Source organism: Vanessa atalanta, chromosome Z (genome assembly GCF_905147765.1).
Source record: "Vanessa atalanta chromosome Z, ilVanAtal1.2, whole genome shotgun sequence".
In the NCBI taxonomy this organism is placed as follows: domain Eukaryota; kingdom Metazoa; phylum Arthropoda; class Insecta; order Lepidoptera; family Nymphalidae; genus Vanessa; species Vanessa atalanta.
Window position 1 is genome coordinate 9,321,758 of NC_061902.1, and position 23,759 is coordinate 9,345,516.

General features: G+C 31.4%; 1 protein-coding gene across 3 annotated transcripts in view; it reads right to left on the bottom strand.

The window, feature by feature from the left end:
* Positions 1-23,759, bottom strand: part of LOC125075820 (anion exchange protein 2) — a 57,021-nt gene that overhangs the window by 14,679 nt on the left and 18,583 nt on the right. For 2 of the 3 annotated variants that reach the window (XM_047687596.1, XM_047687595.1), the window contains exons 2-4: positions 7,218-7,356; positions 3,601-3,680; positions 2,622-2,761 (exon numbers count right to left, since the gene is read on the bottom strand). In XM_047687596.1, the coding sequence (XP_047543552.1) occupies positions 2,622-2,761; positions 3,601-3,680; positions 7,218-7,356 (359 nt within the window). Of the gene's footprint in view, positions 1-541; positions 668-2,621; positions 2,762-3,600; positions 3,681-7,217; positions 7,357-23,759 lie in introns of those variants that run through there. The other variant, XM_047687597.1, reaches the window with a different exon arrangement.

The following is a 23,759-nucleotide window of genomic DNA, read 5'->3' on the forward strand; positions in this document are numbered from 1 at the left end:
ACGGAACAAGGAATAAAAAAATATATATTGCATCACTTAATAACAGATTATTTTTATTTATTTCTGTACCTTTATAAAAATTCCGATTAAAATATAATCCATTAGTAATGAACATGCATTTTTTTTTTAATATCGTGTTTGCACAAGGACACTGAGTGCATTGAGCGCGAAGTGCCGCTGTGTGAGGTGGCCGTAACGTTCGGGCCGGTTAGAATACTAATGGAGCGCGACGAGTAATCTATCCTTTTTCTTTGGATTAAGAAAAGTCAATCTATGAAAAAAACCAACTTCAATGAACTCGTTGACAAATCTATTATGAAATATTTATTAATCAATTTTAAATAGAATCCTTTGATATGATCGATTCTACATTTTGTTTAAAAGTACTATATTTTATAAAATGGTACTAATCAAAGAAATGATATTATGATCTCAGCACAATTATCTGAAATGTTTACCAGTAAACAACAGTTGCGTAATATACACCACTTTTTATGATACAAATGTAATTAAATCCAATGTGAGGTGCTTTTGCACTCACCGTTGATGTCCCACATCAGAGGACCGGGAGTATGTCACCGGCATATCGAAAATAGAGGGAAACAATAAGCAGCTTGCCACAAGCGCAACTCTCGAAGGCGCATTACAAACGCACCGCCCACATACGATTGCGTGAAACAACTTTGAGCTTGGTTTCTTCGACTAGCTACAATGCCAATGTCACGCGACTGTACACTATTTCTGTCTCGTACCCAGGTGACACTTCCGCGCCACGTCTGCAACGTAGCTTCTGGCAGCGTCCGCCAGCCAACTTTCACACGTTTCATCTTTTTCGTTAGCGTTACATGTCGGTTTGACGACTGACATCAATATAAGAATAATTTGTTTAAAAACTTAAAAAAATAAAGAAAGAAAAAATCCTTGTTTATTTTGAGCCAGGGCTTCGCTAAAATTTTAAGAACATCTTTCCAATATTTCCTCACAATCGGAAGGACAAACATTCATTTTTATTTATTAATAAAAACTAGATTTTGTATATTGAAACGCACTATTCTAAGGAACTACTAGACCAATTTTAATAACTCTTAAGCTTTAAATAGTTGATTTATTGACCTACATAAATACATACAGGTAGCCTGGCTATAGGACAATATTGGGATCGCAGCACCAATCTGCCTATAAGGCAGATTACAACACACATGTATGTTAAAGCCTAAAGGCACAGCTAGTCAAATATCCTATAAAACGGAATATCAATAAACCTATCTATTCTGAAACATTACTATATATAGATATAATATGATGATATATGATATATGCTGTTTGGAAATGAAAAAAATCTTTTTACATTTTATTTTAAAATACGTTTGAAAAACATTAAAATAATCAATTTGATTTGAATTTCATACAAATAGAATTGCAGGTAAGCAATACGAGGCGGGGAGTTCTTTGGGTGGCAATGTTCTCCCTAGAAAACTCATTGCCTCCTTATCTAAGTAAGAAAGCATGAGAAATGGGTTTAATGAACTTGGTTTCGTATTCAAGAAAATGATGAGCTTACGATTCGTTAATTCACCAACTAATAAAATATTTTCAAATACTGTATGTATTGACATAATATGATAAAACAGATCAACATGCACGAAAACAACGTTTTCGGGGTCAATTAGTTTTTTAACGTGTCTTCTCCTTTTGAATTTCGATAGGATTTTTAAAAAATTGTCTGCTGCCTAATATTTTTCTAAGCATTAATAACCTAACAACATAATCTTCGTTTTTGGTGACAATTTTGAAAGTTTTCTTTTTTAACAACTTATTTATTATATTACAAGTAGGTAGTACTGCGGGTACTTTTTCTCATTAATGCAGTGTGTTTCGTTTAGTCGTGTACATAAGTTTCTTTTTTTTTTATTCGATGTAATTTCTAAATAGGAATTTCTGGCGATTATTTGTTGTAAAATTGATAGTTCAATAAATAAAACTATTGGTTCGTTCGTAATATTAATGATACAAGCGAATATCAACTATTTCTTGTGAAATTAATATTTTTTTAAATTTATCAAACGTGCTCTCTTCACAAACGAGGCTCTTCGATTTGTATATTTTTTTCTGTTATGTAAATAGAAACACTAAGCAATATAATTTGTGTAGACTTAAGTTCACTCACTTTACTACTTCGCAATACTTTCAAAAACAATATTAATTAAGAATGTCTCAAATATCCCTGGCTGTAAGTGAAAATTTCAATCCCGTGTTTTCCTCTTGCTCTGCGTAGCTACTATTTTTTTTTATTTTTATGGCATTGTTTGGCGGACGAGCATATGGGCCACCTGATGGTAAGTGGTCACCACAGCCCATAGACAAAGGCGCTGTAAGAAATATTAACCATTCCTTACATCACCTACGCGCCACCAACCTTGGGAACTAAGATGTTATGTCCCTTGTGCCTGTGATTACACTGGCTCACTCACCCTTCTAACCGGAACACAACAATACAGTGTACCGTTATTTGGCGGTAGAATATCTGATGAGTGGGTGGTACCTACCCAGACGGGCTTGCACAAGGCCCTACCACCAAGAAATAACTAAGTATTTAACTTATTAAATAAATATATACTCACTTGTGTCTTTGGGCTCTGCGCTCTTCATTAATTTCGTCGAGTAAGTTCAAGGATGGTTTCTGTTCACCGTCGAACTGCACGTGTTTGTCATCATCGCGAGAAGTCAAAGCTGATCCTGAGCCTGACCACTGCATTGATGTCTGTTTCAATACGATAAGCTCCATGAATTTATATTACAATTACCTACCATTACAACTATAATTACATACTCTGTAATGAACTTAACAATGAGTGGGTACAATAACTTTGCTTTCTTTAATATTACGTTTAGTTTGTTTATTATTCTCAGTGAGGTATCTCCTAACAAAGTAGTTCGAGTGTCTTAGTACAAAGGGAAGCAACAAGTAGAACTCCAGTGAGTAAAAGCAATTACAGCTATTAATGGAAATCCTCCTTCTACGTTTACAGAGATAACTAGTTTTTTTACGGCTTACTCATTCTGCTTATATTAGTTCAGTAAAATAATATGAATTTTCTCATTATTGATCAAACTTTTTGAAGTCATACGAAAGTCGAAAAATCCCGTACTAACTGTTGCTATACTGCCGTGATCGTGTTGTGGCGGTACCGTATTGTCCTTGAAATAGTGATCATTTTCGTATTGATCGGGAAAAGTTGCATGTTTATTAAATAAGGTAAGCTAAGTTGAGCGTGCTTTGTCGACGATGTCTCCGAAGATTAATCTATGTATTTACGTATTATATTTGAGCATTGTTTGCAATCCCACTGGCTTACGATAATTTGATTAATGCGTTAACTACTGAAAAGTTTCAATCATAATGATTGAGGCAGAATCCGTCCTTTAATCGATTACCCATTAAAATCATTACGTTCATTGATTGACGTTATCCTTAATTTAGCTCCTTTTTTATATGAATTATTCTGTCAATATTTACAAAAAAAAGTCAGTTTTATTAAAACCTATGCCTAATAAAATTATTTGAGTAAATGTTATATTGAAACTGTGCGACATTTTTACCTGCTGGTCTGAACTTGAAGTGAGATGTGGCGAAGCGCTAATGGAAGTTATATCCGAGCTACTTGGCTGACTTTCACCATCTGAAAAATAATATTGCATTACAAAAAATAATAGTCATATTATTATCAAAACTGTCGAATGAAAAGGTAAAATTAAATATATTCACTGAACTCCAATTCAATACGATTCTTTGTAAATATTATTTTTTAATTATTGAAAAGTATGATCACATTTACATGACATTTAAAATAAACCCTTATATAAGTCGGTTAAAGTAAACACGTACTGTGATCGTCTGCTCGAAGGAAGGAAGCCTATTAAAGATCTCTTTTGAATGTAATCTTACAAAGGAAGTATTTATAAGTAGGTGGTGCCCGTGACTCCGTTCGCGTGACTTTAAGCCTCAAAAGTATAAGAAAAGTATTATATGGTTGACATTTCGGCATACCTTTGCGTAGAACAGACGCAAAGATACGCACGATACGCAGGCGTAGGGCATTGAATGATGCATGGACAGATTATGACTTTTTTTTGATAGATGATTTATTTAAATGCTTTACCATATATAAAAATCAAACCACAAACAACTAAACGTTTTAAATTTATAATTCAATCTTGTAATATGAAAAAGTTATGATGTATTTGTCTAACTGCGTAAAAAATATTACACGTAGTGCCGTCGGGGATTAAAGCATAGATTTTTTTGCATTTCGTCGCGAACACGCGACAGAGCCACATAAACTGATCGTATGCACTGGAAACTGGACGAGCTTAAAAGTATTTTGGAATGAGAAGATAAAATTTCTAAAAATCATATTTATGTGATATATTGCGTTAATAAATACCGACGCCCCTGAAATATTTTTTCTCAAATATCTTCCATGTGCAGATTTCGATCAGTTACGATTTTATTATATGTATTTAAAAATAGATGTTGTAAGCCTATAGTTTATCCAAAGAAATATGAGTCAAACCTGTATAAAGGTTTCGTGTAGGCACAAAGAATACATAAAATAGCGCAAAAAATGAGTAGGAGTACTTGTTTTAAATCACTCGTTTTTAAATTATATGGTAGTGTGTTCTATAACACTGCTTGACTGCTTGCTTTACTCCAATACTTTGAGCATGTGTGTTTATTTTGTTCGACTTGTCTCCCTCCCCAGAAGAGTTTTCGATGGGTGCGATTAACATGATCATTGTCCAAAGTCGGCGCGCTTACGATACGTGCGAGTTAGTTATACCTATTCCCCTCTGTCGGAAAACTCGCGACATACTTTTTGTAACGAAGTTCCTATCGTACGTCACACTAGAAAAAACATGCAAAATGAAATCGGTCTGTATCTAAATCGCATTTAAACAACAAAACGCGCACATAGTCGCGAGCAGAGATATTTCTAAAGTAAAAGTAGCCTAAGTTACTCCTAATTGCAGCAGCTACCTGCCAGTTAAAGTCCCGTCAAAATAGGTCTAGCCGTTCTAGAGATTAGCCGGAACAAACAGACAGACAAAAATTGTAAAAAACGTTATTTTGGAATATGTACCATGTATATAATTACATATGCATAAGTATATAACGGTTGTTTTATTATTACAAAGATACACTTTAATTTTATTTTATGTATAGATATAGATTAGTTAATAACAAAATATTGCCACTCCACCTCTCCATAGTTTCATCACAATCGGATGAGTGGTTTGGGTACGCACAGACGAAACATATACAAACTTCAATTTATATACATATAAATGAATAGTAAGCAATGTATATACATTTAAAAACTCAGATTTATTTAAATATAGCTTTTAAGGTCAATATTATTAATAATTTTAATTGTAATTAATTAAAAAGTGGCATAATTTGTACCATTAGATGCTTAACCCCTAACTTCACTCATAACCGAATTACTGGAACCTAATTACTCAATAATACGAGATAATACGTCAACCATGCGGAATAAATAACCGAGGCAGTGTTCATAATATTATAGCAGTTGCACCTTTGATTACTCAAAACACGACGCGCTTACTGAATTGAAAAGCGTTGATATATAAATTAAATAGAAAATCTGATATAATATATAATTAGATATAGATTGTAAACAAGTTGTTTGTTTATATTTACGCTTCATATACATAATTTTAGTGCTTACGTCAAAAATCAATAAAATTATTGAAATTATCTGCTGTAAACCGTTTGCGTGCATTTCGGTCGCATGTCCGACTATTTTTTTAAAATTCAAATCACCCAAGGTTAATTTGTGATACAGTAAAAAAAGAAATAGACAATTACTTAGTTATCATATGTTGATATCTATCTACGACATAAAATTAAAATATTTTTTATTTTATATTCAGCATTATTAATTTGATCTATACTGTACCTAATAATATGTACTTATTTTAGTAAGCATAACTATTCCTAGCTATAGTACTAGCTGTGCCCGAAACTTTTTAACCGCCCGTTTTGAGACAAAACGCTTTTAGACAAAAAATTCTCAAATAAAAGTAGCCTAATTTACTCCTTATTGCATCAGCTGTCTGCCAGTGAAAGTCCCATCAAAATCAATCCATCCTTTCTAGAGATTCGAGTCGGAACAAAAAGACAGACTGACAGAAATTGTAAAAAAAATATATATTTTGGTATATGTATCGTGTATAAATACATATTCACTTAGTAAAAAGCGGTTATTTCAATATTACAAACAGACACACCAATTTTATTATATGTATAGATAAAGCAAAGTCGCTATCCGCCACCTAGTACGCTTAGATCTTTTAAACTACGTAACGGATTATAATGCGGTTTTGATCAATAAACAGAGTGATTTAAGTTGTAAATAGACCCTTAACAATAAGGATAATAACGATTTTTAGGGTACAAACCTATGTAAAACTAGGACGGGTAGCTAGTATATATATATATATATATATATATATATAATTATTATGTCTGCTAACCTTATAATACTATAATAAGCGAAACACCAGTGAGTGACTCACACAGGATGTCTGAAACTATAGCTTCGACTGACTTGAAATTTGGTATAGTTACGCCTTTACACGGATATATACGCTACTTAACAAATATTTTTTGGATATTTCAACATTAAGGGGAATCAATTGGAGAATTAACTTTGTATGAATTTTACCCGTACGATGCCGGGACAGACAAATTGTTAATGTATAGTTAACTAGACATCTATAAAAACTGAATGAAAACATCTTAAAAATTATATTGTTTATTTTATAAAACCAATAAAAAAGGTAAAGCCAAAGTTAAATAACCTTTAAAACACGCAGAGTAAGTTAACATTTAATTTACGTTTTTTTTGTAAATTGAGAGGTTTATGTTTTTAAGCTATAATAAAAATATTTTCTATCTTCACGTCGCTATGCAAAGAGAAATAATTTTAATATTTCTTCATTCTTATTGGAGACCTATGTAAAATAGAATAAAAAGTACAATTTTTAATTATATTCAACTACCAGAATGATCGCAATTCGAAATTCGCACCGTACGAAGCTTTTAAGATCAGATTACCATTTTAAGACTAGAGTAAATTAAATGTCAATTCTTAAATTTATTTAATTACAAAGAAATAGTTCCTTCAACTTACCGTGAGAGTAAGGCGGCGGAGGCGCAGCTATGTCTCGGACTGGTGCGCTGGTGCTCTGCAGTCGAGATGGCTGAGTAGCTTCGTTCCAAACAACTCGATCCATTTCTTCGTCCAAACGCAACTCGTCCTGTCCCTCGCCCTGAGCACAAATAAATTTGCTAGAGGAACCGTTAGATTACAAGTGCATCCCGATACGATGGTTCACCGATTGTGACTGTGAGAACTTTGACGGCGGGAGATTGTGATGCACTAGAGGACGCATGCGTGAAGTAACTCGCAGTTTACCTGCTATCTAATTAAATATATACTTTTATTACTATGAAATGATTCGAATTTAATGCTATATAACAAAACATCGTTGTAACTGAAATCACAATGATACCATAAGTCCAGATATTCCAATTGAATAAAACAAAAAATGTCTCAAGTAGTAGGTATGTTCATAAAAACGTGCCCTAAAAAGAGTTCGCAATTATACTGTTAACAAATACTCAGTCTTTGATTTTCCATAACTCATAAATATATATAATAACTCATATATAAAATAAATATATATAATAAATATTCTTTGTAATTAATCATTAAGAAAACAAAATCACGATTCAAGTTAATATATAAGTTCCTCGAAAGCGCTAATGCGCTTATGATAAAATGATTGAGAGTAAGTTCCTTATTCCTAATGATAACAATGGAATTAAAATTATATAAATCAGTTGAGATGAGATTATTTACGAACAAAGAATAACATAAATTCTTATATATATATTTTAAATCTTATAAAAATAGAAGATAGAAATTCTTGATTTTTACTTAAATAAATAAATAAAATAAATAAATATTGGACAACATCACATACATTACTCTGATCCCAACGTAATTAGCTAAAGCACTTGTGTTATGGAAAATCAGAAGTAACGACACAAAACCCAAACAAACAAACATAGAAAATGAATTAACTGTTTTCTACATCGACTCGGCCGGGAATCGAACCCGGGACCTCGGAGTAGCGTACCCATGAAAACCGGTGTAAACACTACTCCACCACGGAGGTCGTCAATTTTTACTTACTGTCTTATTTCTAGAAAAAAACGATTAATAATACTTTAAAAAAGTACCCAATTGGAAAATTTAAATTTCATCACCATACTCACAAAAATTTCAGTAAGCAATAGCTTTAAATTGGTAAGGCAAAAGCCTGCGCAATTATTTAACAAATTTTATAATTAAATAAATTCCATACAGTAGTAAAATATATTTATTGCAAAATAGTATCTCATGAAATCGTTGATAAAGTCTTTTGATGCTACTAATTGCAAATACATGAAAGATAAAATCGATACCATAAGCTTCTACTATAACCAATAGGTATATAGAAAAAGTAATATATATTTCATTTTTGCTTTATAAAAAGGAATTTTAATATTGATATCCTTTAGATATTGAAGCGCTTATTAGCTTTAAGTGAAGTTTGAATAAAACATAATATTTAATATGGTACAAAATAAAAATATCTTATTATATAACGGTTCGAAATGTTTGATGATGAAATTTAATTCAACTTCTTGCTTTATTTACAAAGATACAAAGAAAAAAATGTAGCATTTTATAAGCACGTACTGAGATTAGCGCGTTTTAACTAACTCTTAGTCTTGATATATTTTAATTAGTAGGTACATATCTACTACTCTCTACTCTAATTTTATAAGTAATTATACTTTTTTACTTTATTCAGATGAAGTAATTTTGTTGCACTTCACTAATTCGTATATGCATTTAATTGAATCGATGTCGCGTTGTGATATATCGAACTTTTTATCGAATTTTCCCTAATTTAAGAACAATGACAGGGCTTTAGCGCATACGTCATGAGTATATACTCAATATGGAACCATCGTGTTCATGTCGTAATACTAAACGATTGATGGGATAACTGATAAAAACCGTCAATGAATATTAAACATTTAAAAAGTTACACATTACCGATTAAAAAATATAAATCGTTGTCGTTCAACGGTACAAGGAATTATTAATTTTTCAATCAACGCATACATACGTATATGGCCGGATCTCATTGATGTGACGATCAGGGCTGCGAGAGACTCAGCTACCGTGCTTCATTAGGATTTCAAGTGCTGTTTCAGTTATTAACATGAATACTGAACGGTAGCCTTAAGCTTTCGAAAGCCTATTCAAATTCGTTCCTTAGTCGGCTTAAAATGAAGTCACGGTTTGCGTATACTTTGTATAAATAAACTAGAAAACTGATTTGATGATACTGATTGAATGATTTGTACATGAAACAAATATTGCAACAAATTATGTCCTACTTAGTAGTACTTATTATAAATCCTAAAGAATATGTAAATGAAGTGCATAATAATATGGTCTTCGTTCCGTCGCCGACAACCGCAAAATGAACTATCTTCTATCTTATTAGATATATACTTTTGAAGTTATTTATAAATCTTATTATTATAATATTTCATACCAGATTCATAGTTCGTGCAATTAAATACGTTTGGTTCATTAGAACAAATTTACAAACGTTGAAGAATATGTGATCGCCACGTAGTCGAATTTCGACTTTATAATATATTGAAATTTTCGAATATGTTTTATTCTACCATTACTTCTAATTGATTTTATCAATAACACTCAACTTAAGCTGTCAATACCTACAATGAAATTAAAATGGTTTGACAAATAGAGGAATTAATCTGTCTGAACAATTTGCTGTCGGATTTTTTTTGAGATACTGAAAAAATCATCCAGGTAAGATTAAAATGACCGCTTTTAAATATATATTTTTTATGATATCGGTAGGCGCACGAGCAAATGGGCTACCTGATGGTAAGTGGTCACCACCGCCCATATACAATGACGTTGTAAGAAATATTAACCATTACTTACATCACCGATGCGCCACTAACCTTGGGAACTAAGATGTTACGTCCCTCGTGCCTGTAGTTACACTGGCTCACTCACCCTTCAAACCGGAACACAACAATTCTGAGTACTGCTGTTTGGCGGTGGAATATCTGATGAGTGGAACCTACCCAGACGGGCTTGCACAAAGCCCTACCACCAAGTGTAAAAAATTACAATGTAAGCGAAAACTAAATACAATATAACCCAAACAAAAGCAATTTACATTAACAGATACCATACAATATTTCACAAGTGATCTCGAGTATTCTGTTCATTGTAAAGAAAACCTTACTCCTTAAAATATTGTGAATATGCATAGTTGAAGAACAAACAAGCATATTCTACCCAACATACCTCTTTAAAGTTCCTATAATGTCGTTTTGATATTGAGTACCTAATGAAAATTTTACTCTTACAGTTAAGAAGTTTTTCATTAATTATACAAACATTCGAATGACACGTAACAGATTCAAATATTAAATTGCCCTTCAATAACAAAACATTGTTTAGTAAACAAAATAGTCACTGTCAAATAAGGTCATATTAGAAGTAGAATTGATAATGAAATAAATATGAAAGTTCTTTGAACCATTAAGGTCGCATGAACCAATTAAGTTTTATTATTATTGTTCGTAACAAATGCATACAAAATTATGTCATTCATTAAATAATAACATTGATGTTATATAAGAAAAATAACAGGTCAAAAATGAAAATCAATAAACACAAATATCTTGTCTACTATATTTAAATAGGCATCTTTTAATTATCATATCAGCATAAAGTCACTGCCAATTTCCTATCTAGAATTTAATAACAGCTATTGAAAAATTTTCATATTAAAAAATGTAATATGCAATTCGGTTCACATAGGTACGTACATGCGAAGCGTGGCCAGAGCAAAATAAGGAGCGTGTATCAAGAATATCTGTTTATGAAATCACTTCAATATTGACGTAAGTACGTCACATTGTCACCTATGATTACTAATAATAAGTTATAATTCTAATATCTTGGAATATACAATATTTTAGTCTATGAAATGCCACCTGATGGTTAAGGTTCAACATTGCCTATAGACATTATATTGTAAGAAATATTACCTATCCCTTACATCGCCATACACCACTAACTTTAGGCACTAGAATTTTATGTACCTTGTGTCTGTAAATAACTGGCTAGCTCACCCTTCAATCCGGTTTATAACAATACCAAGTATTGCTATACAGTGGGCGATTTTTAATAAACCGTTAAAAATAATTTAATTTCAGGTATTTGTTTACGCCTGTTGGGTTATATAAATGAATAAATCTACGCTCTTTTTATCTTTATGATATTATATTTTATTCTTATTTTGCAAATTTCCTTGTAATAAATACTAAAATGTACATAACCGAATAAAATGACCGATATAATTCCACCATCACTGATTGCAAACGAACTAAACGAACGAATGAACTCACTAAAGAGTATACTGAACGAACGAAATAGTATATTATATAAATTCGAAAGGTAGGAAGAATTTATCTCAGATAAAAAACATGTCGTTAAACATAATATAGCGAGTTGTCATAGGCAACATTAACGTAACTCTAATATTCAATTTTCATATTAAGTATGTATATATGTGGGCGAGTAATTTATAAGGATTTTTTTTTATTTACTGTATGTATTTCTAATGCATATTATATATAAATATTAGGATTTTGCACTCCTCCATCTGCGTAAAAGGGGTGCAAAGTCGTTACTTTACGTATTAATAAATAAATATTCTGGTAATAAAAAAAAATCGTTCATTCAAAAAACATATATACGTATATTTCAATATGTGCAACTATATGTTTCCGAATTCGTAATAGGCTTAAAACTGGATACATCTGATGAACAAAAAATATTAGAATGAAATAAACCTACGTCATTCCTTTTCTTATATCTTATGAATTAAATCATCAAGATTGTAATGTCAATTCATTGTAATTTTATTTTTGATTCATCCCATTTTTTCATTAGTTAAATAAATAACGACTAGCTACGATACATTTAAGTAAGTAAAGTATCGTTGTTTTAAATAATAACGGCTCGATTTAGCGATTACGAATTAAATACAGAACATTTATTTATTGTTCTCTACACTCATTAAAAAACTAAAAAAGATTTATATTAACTCAAAAATAAATTAAATTTCTTTCTTTATTAATCGTTCTAACCAGCCGCTTAAAATCACATTTTTTATAAGAATTACAAATTACATTTCAAATATTTGTCGAGTTGCTTTTCTTAGTTATTATTTATTGTCAACATACGAATGCACGTTGCACAGTTACAGTATGTTAAAGAGCAGAATGAGATTATAGTATAAATACTAACGTTTTTCTCCTAAAAAGTATTTTTTTAATATTTGATATGAACTGAATAAAATAAAGTTGGTCGAGTTTCACTAAATCGTGTAAACAAACCAAGCATATGTAGTCGAAAAAAAACGAATGTTCATATATAAGTATACGTATAAAATTAAAATAAATAAACAAGGAATCACAAAAAATATTATAAATTTATCCATTTATCACCGAATGCGTCCTACCAGTTCTACTACTGTATACTCTACTTTCACCTAAATCCTACGAGTACGTTGATCGCACGAGCAACTGCGCTTAAAAGGTTTTAAATTAATACACTAAAGCGGGCATTCACAACGGCAGATTTAATATGAAGCCCGATGAGAATATTGTACCAACTGAAATGAAGTATAAAACTGTAAAATTTGAATATAAATAATAGTTTAGAACAACTTTGTTAGAAAAATAATAATTATTAAGTTGATATAACTCATATATATTGTATTAACCTGACTACGGCAAAGCTAAATTCTTTCGGCTATTCATATTTATCATATTACACTAGGTGCATCTGCGACTCCAAATACAATTTATACCGAAAAACCAATAACATATACGCCTATGTCCGAGTACGGGTTGTCCTTATATCTATGCCCTTATACAGGCTTACACTACGTAAAATTTCATAACGTTCAATTTAGGGCTTAGTCGTGATAGTGTAACAGACATATAGAGTTACTTTTGGATTTGTAATATTAGAATAGATATCAGTTCCATCAATAGCAGTCTTACGTTTTTATGTCATACCGTTACTAATTTAAAATGCATGTTATGGTAGAGGTAAGTAATTTAATGTCCGTGAAGAGTTTGAGGTTGTGCGGACATTGTAATTGGTTTATTTTGTACGTCGAGACATAAAAGCGATGGCGTTCTAGAAGTGAAGCAAGATACGCTATGACTTGAGGCCAGGGTCAGTCTAAACGTCCTGCGTAACGAAACCTTTCGAAAAATAGACATTTAGATGTTAAATTCAATATTATTATTTTAAGCATTCATTATTTCTTAAATTAGTAACTATCTATCTATGTAGGTACACTCATAGTAAAATATTTTTCTTATATGTATGTGATTTTGTTGATCCAATTTAAAAGACAAAAGAGAAATAATTGTTAAATGAACGTACATAGATGTCAAACTGATTGACATTATCGTTAAACTCGAGCTGTGGCGAGGCGGAAGATGATGCAGGGACGCTGATAGTTTTGGATGTACGTATATCAATTCCTGTCATGAAAGTTTCACCGGACCGTGTACCTATCCAGCGTGCACCAGTGATGCGTGACAAAACATACATTAATTACTATATTCGCCTAAAATGCTTATATAGGAAGTATTAATATAGTGAATTTAAAATAGAATAAATAAATTTATTATTTATTACCAGATTAATTGCAACTCTCTGATGAATTAGGCATCAAAAAAATTGTGTGCCTTAAAATTAATTAATAATAAATAAATATTTGTTTTAACTGTTTTTAGCAAATAACAGCATCAGTACGACAAAATAAACTTTGTCATTCTTTTTCATGAAAATTACATTATATCAATTCAAACAAAGAACACGGATTGTTTTTCTCCGTGCAATAAAACGCATTCCGGAAACATACCTGTTGAATGAACATTTTATGAAACGTCTGTCACGTGTACGTATGTAATAAACGTGTATATATATGTATGTATGTGGGTAAGTACAAAAATTTTAACGAAATTAACTCTTTTCTATATTATTAATTGCACCGGTGATATCAAATAATGATTTTAAAACATCATTAACAATCAGATATGATGTATTGATGAAATAAGTGAAAAGATCATAAATTATTAATTTCATAACAAAACTATTTTATTTATGTAAAACATCCATTGATGCGCCTTCGGGGTAATACCGATTTGTATGCCGTGTCGTCATGACATGAGTATCTCTCCTACGCCGCTCTATACTCTAATAATATATGTGTACGTTTACAACGTAAGTCATGTTTTCTTAATTTCACTCCTAATTTACTGATTTTATTTAAACATAATTTATTTCTATCAATTTTGTTGGTTCACATGTTTTTCATCCACAAGGGATATATAGGAAATAACATATAATATTTATACAATTACTTGTATAATGTACGAAAATGATTTAAGAAGCGATAAACGATAACCGTAATCTTTTTCCGGCTCAATAAATATCTTATTTTAGACTTTACATACTTTATAGACTTATTGTAGACATTATAATTCAAAAAGGATGTAAGTCATTTTTTTAGGTTCAAATTTACTTAAATACTTCAAACTATGCTATTTAATATATGCTAAGCATTTTATGTAGTACCTTAAAATAGCACACTTTATGTAAGTTAAAATATAAAACAGCTGTCGTTATTTTTCCACGTAAGTAAAAACAGAAGTAAAAAGGCTGCCACTAACTTTACTCCAGTGAATGGAGCCTTCTAGCTATTATAGGTTTAGCAGTGTTATCTTCAAAAGCGCGAGGCCAACAATTACCTGCAACCCACCTTTATATTTAAGTTTTGAAATATATGATTATAATCTATTCAGGTATTTTACAAGACGTAGGCAGAAAAAAAATAAACATAATGTCCGATTCCGATCTACTGTTCTAATCGTAACTGCGGTTAAATCGATTCGCTGGATCTTGATTAATTTAATTACAAAATCGTTGAACCTTTATAAATAAAACTCTATGTCCGATAATATATCGTATAAAACCATCATACTCTACAAAGTTATTCGTGGAATCATCTTTAACCCTAGCGTTATTCGTGGAATCATCTGTAATCCTTGCTCTGAATGAAAACTCGTCGTAATATCAAGTCCCGCGGAAAAAATAAAAATGAACAGATGTTAATAATTTCTTCTAAGCCCTTATATTAGAATGTTTGGAGTAAGTTTGGATCAGGAACAGGCTTCAGTAATCTTGGCCTGCAAGCGCGTAGAATTTCTTGATAAATATTTTTAGTGGACTACGGAGTTGTTGGTAAAGGGAAACAGAATAAATATTTAAGTTCAGGAATCATGTGCCGTTTCTAGCGCTCCTCTGTCCAAGCATTCATGAAACCAATATGATTATGGGGGTTGCGAAGAACTATGGAAATGAAGAGGGGGCAAAAGCCCACCCGCTTGTCACGTGCATTTCCAGGCCCTGTCGGTACCATTAGTAATCTAAACAATATAACTGCTAAGTTTTACACAAAGTTAAGTACGTAAATAGTACGTATCCTAAAATGTACACAAAATTGAATGAATCAGATACATTATGCCATATTTATACAGCCTTTTTTATACATATTTTTAATAATGATAATAATATGCTGACTTCATGCTAAAACAGCTAGAAATTTTTTAACAAACAAAGTAGCTTATATAATGTTTTAGCCATCAGTATTTAAAAAAAAAAACAAAAAGTAACCTCTATCATGTTACGGGAACGCATAATTGCGTTACTCTGTCGTCCGCATAGCTCAGCTCGCACTGTTTTAAATAGACTTTAGCTTGATTTATATGCAGATACACAACGTTTTGCCTACTTTTACTTTTGCACGTTTTACTATAATACAATTATGAAAACGTCAATCCCTGTAATTTACTTATCACGCTTTTATTTATAAATGAAAAAAAGATAAAATTCATATAATGTTCGAAGCCAGAACTAGTAGTCGCGATGACCCAGTGTCTAGAATATGTAAATCTTAACGAAAGGCTTAAGTCGAAGGTTAATTAGCATGTACTCTTCAGGTGCATAATTCGTATTTATAATTTAACTAATGCTTAGTGATGAAAGAAAACATCCAGGGCAAACATTACATTTTGGATTAAGTTCTTTCAAATTCAGAACGCTTTACACCTCGCTGGAATAACTTTCAAACCTTCTCTTCAACAATAGGACCTCTGATCATTTCCTGACTGTCAATTAAACTAGAACTATAGGTCAATACTATAGTTCGAAAGCTTATTTCCAGCTAATAGCAGATAATAAATACTCAAGATTAGCCAGATTACTCATTAACACTATTTAACAAAAACCAGCCTCTTTGGCTGACTGAATTGGGACGATGTTGTTGAAACTAAACAGTAGAATACTTAGTACCGTAAAAAGAGACAAAAAGATAAATTTACAATTAGTCTATATTCAGTGTAGTAAGGCGTAGCGTTGGCTCGACCCGAGCGACGCGTTTGGGGCCAACATTATATTACAACAAATAACAGTATAGTTGTTCTAGACGAAAAAACACGAATAGTCAAAATGTCATATGCGGCATTGCCTATAATAATTGTGTAATTTATCGGATACACGCATCAAAATGACGTAATCACCATAACTCAGTTGTCAACATTTCATGAGTGAATATTTACAGAATCACAATGATGAACAAAAATAATACAGTTTTTAATATTATCGCCGCTTAACATTCGAAACGACAAAAATAAACACAGAATTTTTCATTGTTTATTCTGTTGCGGAAGTGAAGAATACGCATTCTTCAGAGCTTAGATTAATCAGAGCAAACTCGTTGCAAATGAAACATATAAGAACATGATACTACTAATTTGATACTATATCATGGGAAATTCAAAAATTATTTACTGAGAAAAGTTCGGCAAGATATCATACGACATTATACAAATGCTACCGTTATAATTGAAAGAAGTAAAGGTGTTTCAAAAAAGATTGAAGAAATAAATCCAAAATTTGCATAAAATTCGCAAGCCAATAAATAAACCAGACAAAACAGCTACAGGCAAAAGGATACGCGGCGGAGCGCAAGAAGCGCTACTATAATTACAAATATGAAATTTTTACAAAGACATATCGACCACAACAGACGCAGAGAACTTTTTTAGTTACGATAATTGCGTTACTCTGTTGTCGTCTGTCGTTCATTTTTCAAATGATCGATGCACAAAAATTTTAACGAACAAGAACTCTACGGATAACTGTGCTCCGAAAATGTAAGTGCTTTCTGCCAACGATATTTATATGAGGTACAAATAATACTAGACATAGAGATACCGACTTATCCTATCTAAGTTAGTAGCTATTTGAGACGGAAGCTGTTCTCTTCGTTAATTTTTTTTTTTGATAACATTGATAAGCTGACTGGCCCTCTGATGGTAAGCGGTGAACACAGTTTACAGACATTGGCGCCGTAGGAAATGTTAAAAAATCATTCCATTCAAATCGCATTAGCCTTATAAGGAATTATTAAATAGCCATGGTAACTAATAAATGATATTCCTTGTACCGGTAATTACACTAGCTCGATGCAGAATAAAACAATACGAAGGAAAGCTGCTTGGCAAAGCCCTACCAACAATTGAATAGAGATGATAGTAGTAACTTTATTTTCTCTTAAAATATATAAGAGCAAATTTACTTATATATATATTAGCTGAAACTGCAGCTTTACCCGCGCGAAATTTATAAAACACAAACTTCCAGACCCTGTTTTAGCCCCTTAGGGGTGGAGTTTCGTAAAATCCGTTCTTAGCGGCTACTAATACTAATAGTCTAAGCCCACTACTGAAATTCAAGTTTGTAAGTGTTATAGTTTCTGAGATTTCATCATTAATCAGTGAGTGGTATTTCGCTTTATATATAATTTATATATAGATTAAAAAAAACGCCTGTTATATTCCTAGGATGATACTGTATGTAATTTTGACTACGGATCGAACGAAATTGACGAACAGGATTACAAGCTCGAACGACTTCGATTTCGGGCTTCCATAGATGCCACAGACAATGAAAAAAGAGATATGAAATAACAGACAGAATGAAATAAATTAACAATGTTTGAAGATAGTTAAATAAAATTCTTCTTAAAGAAATATTGTATTAAGCCGTATATAATAGATACAAAGAAAAATGGAGTGGTACGTCTCGTGAAGGGGACATAATGTGTTTTCATTACGTGATGAATTCAATTCTACTAGTTGACTCTATTGTAAGCCACCTAAAAGAAATTAATTCCAATAAGTTAATAGTTTTAGAGTCATTAAGTCATTACAATTTAATATGTAATCTAAGCGAGACGATGCTCTACCCGATATTATAATAATGATCGAAATAGATCAACAAAAAGTATTTTAAAGCTAACTAACCGTTCTGGCAATCTTGGCTGTTGAGCAAGCAATTTAATATTATAGATGTTGAGACAAATGGTATGTATAATCACAAAACAATCACAAAAGATATTTTTTTGTGTCGATATATTCCTTATAATTTCCGTTATTAAGATATATATATATATATATATATATTTATCGGAACACAACAATACTGACCACCGCTGTTTGGCGGTAGAATATCTGATGAGTGGGTGGTACCAACCCAGACGGGCCTACACAAAACCCTACCAGCAAGTATTAAAATATGGGTCGACCACAACCTACGTGACGTCACTTATAATAACTATGATTCAATGACAATTTGCTATTATTTTATAAACTGTTTATGTGTGTGACATAAATAAATCATAGGAAATAAAATTAGCCGATTTAAATCGATTTTTTTAAATCTTTAGACGGTATAATAACACTGCAACTGTTTGAAATATATTTAATTTTTTATTGATAACTAATAATCGGCAAACGATAAAATGTGCGTTCGGTCTCTTATGACATAATTATCATGTTGTGGCCTCCAGTATCCAATATCGGTACATCAGACAGCATGGCGTCACGTGGTGCGTTAATTATAGTGTAACATTCACACCGCATAACAGCTCTATAAATACGCGCGTAAGCATGAGCTATTCGATCAATTTATTTAACAGTTGATTGTCATTATAAATAAATACTTTCTTACTATTTTTGTTACAATATTTTAAGTAATACTATATTTCTGAAATTTTACCTTTAAATCTATAATGTTTATTTAAATGAACACTTGGTAACGTATTTTATTAGACAGCTCTTATTATTAAGGCCGATAGTCAATAATAATTTTATTTGAAAGTGCACAAGAAAAGTTCGATCTCATGGCCACGATCTTAAAGGAAACTGTAATTAATAATTACGTTAAAGTTACATTAAAAAAGTTTATAGAGGTAATTTTTTATCAACGAAATTATATTTAAATATAAGAACATTTGACTTAGCGCTGAGCTAATATTTAAAATTGTAAATACCAATTTATTCATATATTTTTATATGAATAAATTGGTTGGTTGGTTATATTGGTTATGAGTGGCATATGATTAGTTGATTTATCTATCTAGGAAGATATTCTCATACGATCTTCTTAATCATAACAGGTTACACTGTGATTACTATTTAATTATATTTTATTAATAATATAATTTTATAATACCTTTAAATATTCTACATAAACTATACATATTTTTGTTATATATATAATAATTGTAACGAGACCTCAATTACATATATAGTACATATGAACGTAACATTAAAGAGATATATTTATTCTTACTAGTCCTACTATTATATTATAAAATAACAAACTTTAACCAACTACTTCGATATAATACATATATCCGAAAATACATTCTGTATCGTGATGGAAGGATTTATGTAAATTTGATTGTTTAGTTTGTAAAATGACGCAAACAATCAAAATTATTTTCTTTACAATATCAGTACGGTGTAGTAGTAAAGTACTAAACACCTTGTTATTTAACCTGTTTTCTGTAAGTAGAGCAAATAAGAGGCATACGTATAAAATGGATATGGTTTATACGCTTACGTTACATGTAGGTATGTATGTAGGTAACTACAAACTGTCTCGCTCCGGACTACCTTCATCTAGTTTCGAAGTATTTACTTGCAATTAATTATCTTTACTAATAAAAGTCTTAAAAGAGTTTGCTCGCGTTCATTTATTTTTAAACGATTGCTATTATTTAACGTATATATAATTGCACGTTAATTAAAAGTCGCGTAATTTCAATTTTAAATATAAAAATTAAATCAATCTTAACTTTTAACGATTACATAATCGTGTAAATATTACATAACTAGAGTTCTGTTCACTTACTAAGGTGATGATAAGAAGATGATGATATTGGCGTGATCTATAATAGAACGAATTCAAGCGATATTTGGCTATTTTTATATCAGATCGCATTAATATTGGCTTAAACGAATATAAGTATTCTAATAAATCACATGGGAGATGATTAAATTATTTTCAATTATTTTTTTAAGGACAATCGAAAGAAAATTTATTTCATGAAACTTAAAATTATTATTATTGATGTTATGTCTATTGAAGCTTTTGATTAGACACGAAGAGCAGATCTCTATCTGCTATTGCAAATCGCAGGAGTATAAAACGACATTACGGTCAAGGACGCGGCTGGTCGATAGATTCATTGTACCTTTGCTTCCCCTTCCTTATTAGCCGATATTACTATTCCTGTATCTTTTAATAACCTGAGAGATATATAAGTCAAATCTGATATATATCTCACAGGTAATCTTTATGTCAATGGGTAAAGACAAAACATTTTACTACCTTTTTCTACTATTTTTATCAATCGGTTTAGAAAAAGTAGGAAGAATTTTTGAAAAGGGCAAATTCATATATTATACATTTTTTATAAATTGTTTAAAATAACTATATAATATTGTCTGAGTAATTGTCAAAAATTGTAAAAAAAATTGTCTGAGTAATTTCTGACAATTTTTTTCAGTCGAAATTGGACCACTTAGCGGCCACTGCTAAATATAAATAAACTAAAACAATAAAAGAAATAATCATTGTAAAAGTCTTTTTAATATCAAAAACATATCGAGAACGGTTTCTTTGACTTTATATCGTGGAAATAATAGAAAACAAAGCGAGTAACTGTTTGTATAATCATAGGAAAATGTATCAAAATATAAAAGAAAATAATAACACAATCATTGCTAGACATTCTTTGACTTATAATTTTGCTGCCATGCCAAAGGTGTGCAATTTGCTACAAACGTACAATTCCCTACTATTTGTTTCAGTTCTAATAAACATTAAAATGTTACGTAATTTGCTAAAGTGGATATTGACGCAATAGTACTAGTATTATTTTTTACAAATTGAAGCAACTGTCGCTAATATTTAAAATATACATATAATATTTCAAATTGGCTTATTATATCGAAAAATAGTGGTTTGATATCAAGCTGCTAGTTCGAATCTGGTTGCAACAATCATCATTTGACGACCCCCGTGGTCGAGTAGTGTGTACACCGGTTTTCATGGGTACGCCACTCCGAGGTCCCGGGTTCGATTCCGGGCCGAATCGATGTAGAAAAAGTGGATAAGTTTTCCTTGTTGTCTTGGGTCTGGGTGTATGTGGTACCGTCGTTACTTCTGATTTTCCATAACACAAGTGCTTTAGTTACTTACATTGGGATCAGAGTAATGTATGTGATGTTGTCCAATATTTATTTATTTATTTATCATTAATCTGGTTGAAACTATATTTGTCGATTTTTATACAGATGTATTTACTTTACTGTATCTATGTCTTGTATGCATTGCATATTTATCTTTAAAACACATATATACATTACAGCAATAAATATATGAAAATCTGAATAAACAAATTAAACATTTATATATTTAAATAATGATATATGTCTATTAATTCGGTCGTAAATAAATTATGATGACTTATTTTTTTGCGTATGATCGCGAAAGGACTATGCCCTAAAAACATAAATATTTCTTTGTTTGAGTGTTCTTAGAGCCGAGATGGCCCAGTGGTTAGAAAGCGTGCACCTTGACCGATGATTTCGGGTTCAAACCCAGGCAGGCACCAATGAATTTTCATGTGCTTAATTTGTGTTTATAATTCATCTCGTGCTCGGCGGTGAAAGAAAACATCACGAGGAAACCTGCATGTATCTAATTTCAACGGAATTCTGCCACATGTGTATTCCACCAAGCCGCATTGGAACAGCGTGGTGGAATATGTCCCAAACCTTCTTCACAAAGGGAGAGGAGGCCTTAGCCCAGCAGTGGGAAACTTACAGGCTGCTAATGTATGATGTATATGTAATGTTCTTAAATATGAACGTTTACGTAAGCTCTATTATACCGGTGCAAAACCGGGGCGGGTAGCAAGTAATAAAAAATTATACAACTACTATTAGTTGTGTAGTATATGCATTTGTTATTCTTAAAGATACTTTTGTTTTGAATCATCTCATATAACGGTGCCAATTAATTTGAAAGTCATAATCTGCTTTTTTCATTGTATCGGACCTAACATATGAATAGTTATTTATAGACTTGACACTTGCAGTTAGGCAACGTGGATTGGAAGGCTTCGCATACGTTTAAACTGACATTATACGTATCATACTACTATAAGACATTTTAACTGTCGTCCAGTTCGTAGTTCATAAAGTTGGTTTCCAGGGTTCGTTAATACCGTTGCAAGACATATTAAGATCCTATCGTATTAAAACAAAAGCGGAGATTTTTTGTAAACATTTCTGGGCATGATTATAAACTCGTCCAATATTCAATCGTGATAACTATCTATAGTAAACGATTCATTTAAAACATGTGCTTTTTAGATTAATAACAGGATTCAATATACAGAAATTAACAAAATAAAATATAAAGAGTGTGTGTGTTTGTCCAATTCACTTTAGAAGTGCAACTGAATAATAATTACTTCCCTTATAGAAGAGTAACAAAACAGATACAAAGCCTAAGCCAACGTGTAGAGTTAAGCACATGATGATAACAAGAATTTACGTGTGAAACGGCAAGTGTTGAGAATAACTGCTTTGTGTATAAGTGTGATGGTGGATGCGGGCAATTGTAGGGCGTTTAGATCACTATAATTATTATTATGTGTTTGTCTCTTCGTTGAAACGCATTTTTGTTACATCGATTTTCAAATCACGATGATTCTAAAGAAGTTTCACTTGGAATATTTTGTTATGTCTATAGTAAGTGTATACGCAATATTTTATTAGAAGTAAGATGGTAGTAATTATGTGTATAGTTAAATAATTTTATCAAAACAAAATTCTTCGCAATAATATGTAAGGTTTTATTTCAAATTAAAACTATTGGCAGATGGCCCAGTGGTTAGAACGCGTGCATCTTAACCGATGATTTCGGGTTCAAACCCAGGCAGGCACCACTGAAATTTCATGTGCTTAATTTATGTTTATAATTCATCTCGTGCTCGGCGGTGAAGGAAAACATCGTGAGGAAACCTGCATGTGTCTAGTTTCAACGAAA